Raw genomic sequence first — 6,000 nt, forward strand, 5'->3', positions numbered from 1 at the left:
AGCAGATGAGCGTTTTTCTAATTGTAGGCAGTTATGACTATCTGAAAAGAACTGACTACTTCAACGCTCACATTTTAAAATGTATTTTTCTAAGGTCTCTCTAAATACCAACTGTTACTATCTTCTGTATATATTTGTTTGAAACTGGGAAATCCAAATTGGGTAGGCACGAAATCAGAACATCTAATGAGAAGTGGGTTACCTTCTGAAGACCATGTAGATACATTCTCCATAGTCTTTTAGCTAGATAGCTCATAAGCACATCTGAAGCATGAACTACGTCTTCCAGACTTTCTGTTCTAACACATTCCTCATGGGCTGAAGCCTGCTGACAAGGTTGAAGACAAAGTTTCCAAAGGGTGCAGCCTGCATCAATATCGTCTACCCAAATACCTAAGATTTCACAATTAAGGCAGTTGTCAGAAGTTAGAAGTAATTTTCTTCAAGCTGGAGATTAAGTAACATTTAAACTACATGAAATAGTATTAAGTAGCTGTTGGACAAGAAAGAAAATTGATCTTATTCAAGCCTGTTCCTTCCTAGTTAAAACAAAAACCATTATGCAATGAAAGATTGTCGGGCTCAACTTTACTTGTTTGCTCTCAGCATAAGTGTTACAAATCCCTCATCTTCTGGTTTTGGTAAAAAGAGCATCCTACATAATGCTTCATGGGCATGGAAGTATTTAACTTCCCTCCTTGCCCTAAAAATGAGAGGAGACTGAAAAGAAGTGTCCAATAGTTTGCTTAGGAGGAGTTTTAATAAAGTTCATTGAAAGAAAATTTCCTGTTTACAAGGTTCTGAAACAGCTAATCCAAGACTACAATAGCAACTCAACTGATTAAGCATAAGTAAATTACACCAAGAATATGTAAATGACAATCAGTGTTTGCATTGCATTGCGATACAACACAGCATCTGCACCTGTGAGATTTGCTTCATTCAGGACCAGCAGCCACTCTCTGGTCTCCAGCTGCAAGTCTGTTAATCCAAGCCATTGATGTGCCTTGCCCTTTAGAGCCCAAATAAAATGAGGAAAATCTTTCCACAAAACAAAGTGGTGAAAGCGGAGCTTTTTTTCCTAGCCTGGTTCACAGTGAAAAGTCACAAATTTGTGGAGATAATGCAGGGTCCTATCAAAAAGACAGCTTTTCAGAAAGCTCAGCCCTAATGAGAGCTGGCAGAGGGATGACAATTCCAGTCCCTGAGAATTCTTGACATTTTGACATTTGTTTTCACTTCAAATTGAATCCAAAGCCAAATCTTGAGAATATTTTTGCTAAATGAAATGATATCAAAATGTTCATGTTCGGCTTGGAAAATGTCAGGTTCTCAGTTCAAGTTTCTTTCTTGTCAAAAATGACTAGAGCAGCCTGGACCTCAGATTTTCCCTGTCCAAAGCGTCATTGATATTTTTTTTTAATCTATCTGTAAAATGTTTCAGATTCAACCAGGCAAAATATCACAGAAGAATACGCAGTTACTTAATAATACACTGAGCAGTTCTATGTCAAATGACAGAAATTAAGATCCCCCTCCTCTACAGTCCTTTTAGATTACTGGAAGAAGGCAATTTCAGTCTTAATTTAGCTCCCTGTGGCAAATCCCACCCGCTTAACCTGGACACCCCTGCATTAATTGCCTGCATGTGCAGTATTGAATTTGTCCTCATTGTTGTGGGTTTTCTTCAGTCTAAAAGAGAAATAAAATATACAAACACTTGGAGCAGAATAGTAATTGATCTTAAAAAAGGTTAGACGATGGAAAGAAAGATCTCTAGCAGTGGAAGGTGAAATGAGAAACAGGTTTATGCTTCCATGAATGCTGTGCCCTTTTCTTTGGGTCTTCAAAGGGCCCCTTGAGGATGTTACATGATGACCCCTAGCACCATGAAATGAGGAACTCCCACAGGTTTTCCACTGCTGTCTGCTAATTGCTTACTCCTGTGACTGAAAAATTAATGAAACAAAAATCTTCTCGTTTAGATTCAAAGTCGAAGGAAAAAGATACTTGACGTGTATGCTAACGTATGTGACGTTGCAGAAGGTGAGTATACAAAACTTGCACCTATAATAACAGCATAAAATTAGATCACAAGTCTTTACTATAAGAAAGGCTTCTGCTTTCCTGTGGAAAGTAGGAAGTCCCAATCCAGAAAAGACCTTCTGAAGGCAGATTTGAGGCAGCCAAGTCCAGGCTTGGGCTGGATCACACCATGGCTTCTCTCCAGGAGCATCTATGGGCTTCCTTCTGCCGTAGAGCAAGGACGGTGGTGCTGGGTCATGCTGGGACATGCACACAGACCAAGTTTTGGAGAAGCTCTCACATGCTCCATCTATAAGAAACCTGTTTGGTGCATTTGTCTAGTCCCTTGGACAACAGAGAGAAACTAGTTCCAAACATGAAAGTGTGATTTGGGGAGGGTCAGGACTGTATTTCAGACAAAAGTCTTGACCTACTCTGCTTCTCTAAACACTGTCCCACTTGTTCTGACAAAAAGAGTGGAGTTTCCAAGTAAGACAGTGTTTTAAGTGTTCTAAGCCTCTTTAACACTTGACTACCTGGACTGTTTTGGCAGAACAGACATGAATTAATTTCCCTGCACAAGACACAACTGCTTTTATGTCCCTCCACACACACACACACATACTTGGTGTGCCCATGTGTGCATGTACATACGAGCTTTCTGTGGCTCAGGGAGCTCTATCTCCCATCAAGTTAATGCTGTTGAGGCTGAAGCAGGGAAACTACAGAAACAGAAGTCTGTTTTTGGAAAAATGCTGTAGCTGATTCTCTCCTCTATTCTGTAACCATGAATACATAGAAAAAGAATGTCCAGGAAAAAAATAGCTTTTTCCCCACAGGATGAATGTTAAATTCTCTCTAGAGATTCAGTGATAGTAATGACAATTGAAGCACTTGCAGGGACTTCATGCTCGCAAGCATCTGGCATCATCGCTTCACCTCCCTCCTCACATTCCTTCAAGGGCAACTTTCAATTACAGAGAAGCTGCAGCAGCTGCTGGTGACAGACTCAGAGAAGGGTCAGAGCTGTCTCACGAGCTCACACACTGTGCCTGACGCGCAGAGGTGTATTAATGGAGCTGCTCACTAGGGATATGATTGCAATATACTTTTCCTAACAGCTAGTAAATTGTTGAAGGAAGGGGCAATGCCATGGGAATTTGCACAACCCATCTAATACTTCTTTCTTTGACAACTTTTTACTCTAATTATTGTAACCTACTGTCACTAGGAAGAATTAATTTGGTAATATAAAGCAATAACTTTAGAGCTAGACATACTTATCATGGACTATCGCTTAAAGGTTTTGGCTGTACTTATTGCTAATAGTGTATACTGTAGTACTTTAATAAAATGTCTTGAATAGTCAAGACTTGTGCACAGAGCTATCTGATAATAAGCACCTCGCTTTGCAGGTCTGAGCCCTACGGAGCTGCCATTTGATTGCCTGGAGAAGACCAGCCGAATGCTCAGCTCGACCTACAACACAGAAAAAGCCATAGTGAAAACGTGGCGCCACCTTGCTGAGAGCTTTGGACTGAAGAGAGATGAGATAGGTGGTATGACAGACGGCATGCAGCTCTTTGATCGCATCAGCACGGCAGGTTACAGCATCCCAGAACTGCTAACCAAACTGGTACAAATCGAGCGGTTGGATGCTGTCGAATCCTTGTGTGCGGATATTCTGGAGTGGGCGCAAGCGATGCCGGCTCCTGAACCAGCAGCGACGTCCTGACTCTCTCGCTTGGGACCTGTGCTTCCACATCACCCACAAGAACTGTGAGTCCAGCGAGCACCATGTAAAAGACTTTGGACAAAAGACCATTGATGTTTCTTCTACGTAATCGCTCCTGATGACTAACAGGAAGCTCTTCTCTTTAACTTCCAAAAAAATTGAAGTTACACATCTACCAAAACAAGGGCAGAAGTCTCCCAGGAAGCTTGGTATGAACCATGTCATTAGCAAAATGATCGTGTTAAACAGGTACTGATAATATGTGGACACACAAACACCCATTTTGTGGTCTGTGTATGAGCATATGTGCAGATAACCCTGCTGATACCCTTCCTGCCTGGCCTGCAAGAAAGCCATTGAATTGCTCTCTGAAAATATTGCTGTCTCTTAGGGCTTTGCTCAATGGTTTAATAGTCAGCCAAAAGCAGTACCACAGCTACAGTGCCAATCAATACACATTAGGCACGTACATTCCTTTTGGCTCTAACACATTTAATTTAATTTTCTATACTTAACGTGGGTTTGTTGAATCTAGAAGTGTGTGCATAGGTGTATATACAGAGTCCTCAGGTTAACTGTATTGTATGAAAAAAGAGTCAACATGATTTACAGATTGAAGTGCTTCAAAATGCTGTACATAATGCACATAAATGCACTCTTGGTCAACATGGACATTTCAGAAATTGTAAATTCAACCTGCCGACTTGCTGAGGACAAACTGGTTAGCAAGTGTGCAGTAGAAGTTGGTGGTCACTCCTTGTAAGTTGAGAGCAAGAAGTTCTTCCCTTCTGCGCTGATACCAAAAAAAAAAAGAGCAATGGAAACATCTTGTCCACTACCATGAAAAACGTATTTTTCCAGTAGTGACACCTATATATCAAATTCTATTATAAGCCTTATATTACAAGCAGTGGAATTTCAGCAGACAACAGTTGTACACATTTTCCACTAAGACCAAAAAGAGTACATTTATCTAGAGATACTTTAAATGCAGAAGAATAAGTGTTTTTTTTAAAAATGCTCCACTCTTGTAAATGTAGACTGTGAGCACAGAGTTCACAGGTGAAAATCAGCTCCCATGGAAGATAAATATTTTAAGCTTGTGTACAACAAAAATTGACCTTATTTTTTTTTCCCTTTTAACTAATCTATGATTTTCTTAGTTAAAAGTTCTCTAAAACTTGTACAGACCACAAACCAGTAGCTGTTACAAAACCTATTGCTTAATTTGTAGCTAAAATGCGCGATGACAGATTTCAACAAGTGCAACCACTAAATTAAGAGATGTGACAGTTACAAAGCAATACTTTTCAAATTCCAAAATGCATGACTGAACAAAATGCTATAAAAATATTAACTATAACCCCAAAGTTAACAAGCAGTATTCCATCTGTTAGTAACTAGATCTTATCGATGGTAGTATCAGAATTGTGCGGAACATTCAGTATCACCCTTTAACGTCTATATTTACTATCTTTTCAGCACTTGATCTGTATAGCAGAGGAAGTACAGACTGCAACATAAAACCTATCCTTCTCCTTATTCGTCTTCCACCATTTATTTCGTATCATAACACACTCTTCATTAATTTACATATGCCAAATCTGATGAGAATTTTGACTTTTCTTTAAAGGAATCAGCAAGCTGCATTTATTTGAACATTTAACTAACTGATTGGTGTTTAATTTAGGGGTGAAATGCTTGCTGTCTTGAAAGCAATGGCAAATTAATGCAGATTTCAACAGGCTTCAATAAGATTCCTAGATTTCCTGATGACTCAGCAATCTTCAACAAGATTTTCAAGACCCTGAATTTACAGTTTAGGACTATTGCTACTAAAACAAATGAACCAAACCAAACCAACCAACCAAAAATGGGAAGATTCTATTATTTCTTGTGTCAGTGTGTAACTACAGTGTTATTTAGTGGACTGCCTCCTAAATTTCATCTTTCATTTAATAGTACACACAGTTTATTCGTCTAAAAGAAGATACAGGAGTCCTCTTTTTTTATGTTTATTTGGCCTTGAAAAATTAGGGTCTTGAAATCAATGCTGCCAATGTGAATACAAACTATTTAACATTATTTTATTTAGTATACAGTATTTTTATTGTTACACAAAAGATTTACAGGAATGAAAATTTTTCCTGTAGATCTTGCCAAAGCTTACTTTCTAATAATTTTGTTTAATGCTGTATATATAACTTATTATATTGTAAAATATGAAAATAAGATATGCT

General features: G+C 38.8%; 1 protein-coding gene across 4 annotated transcripts in view; it reads left to right on the forward strand.

Moving 5' to 3' along the window:
* The window catches only part of EDAR (ectodysplasin A receptor), a 74,528-nt gene extending 69,936 nt beyond the window's left edge, over positions 1-4,592 (forward strand). For all 4 annotated transcript variants that reach the window (XM_071807739.1, XM_071807743.1, XM_071807749.1 and 1 more), the window contains 2 exons: positions 1,986-2,046; positions 3,441-4,592. In XM_071807739.1, coding sequence (XP_071663840.1) covers positions 1,986-2,046; positions 3,441-3,760 — 381 coding nt within the window. In that variant the 3' untranslated portion in view covers positions 3,761-4,592. The remainder of the gene's footprint in view (positions 1-1,985; positions 2,047-3,440) is intronic.
* Positions 4,593-6,000: the final 1,408 nt, after the last annotated feature.

The sequence above is a fragment of the Patagioenas fasciata genome, chromosome 1, assembly GCF_037038585.1.
Source record: "Patagioenas fasciata isolate bPatFas1 chromosome 1, bPatFas1.hap1, whole genome shotgun sequence".
Lineage (NCBI taxonomy): Eukaryota > Metazoa > Chordata > Aves > Columbiformes > Columbidae > Patagioenas > Patagioenas fasciata.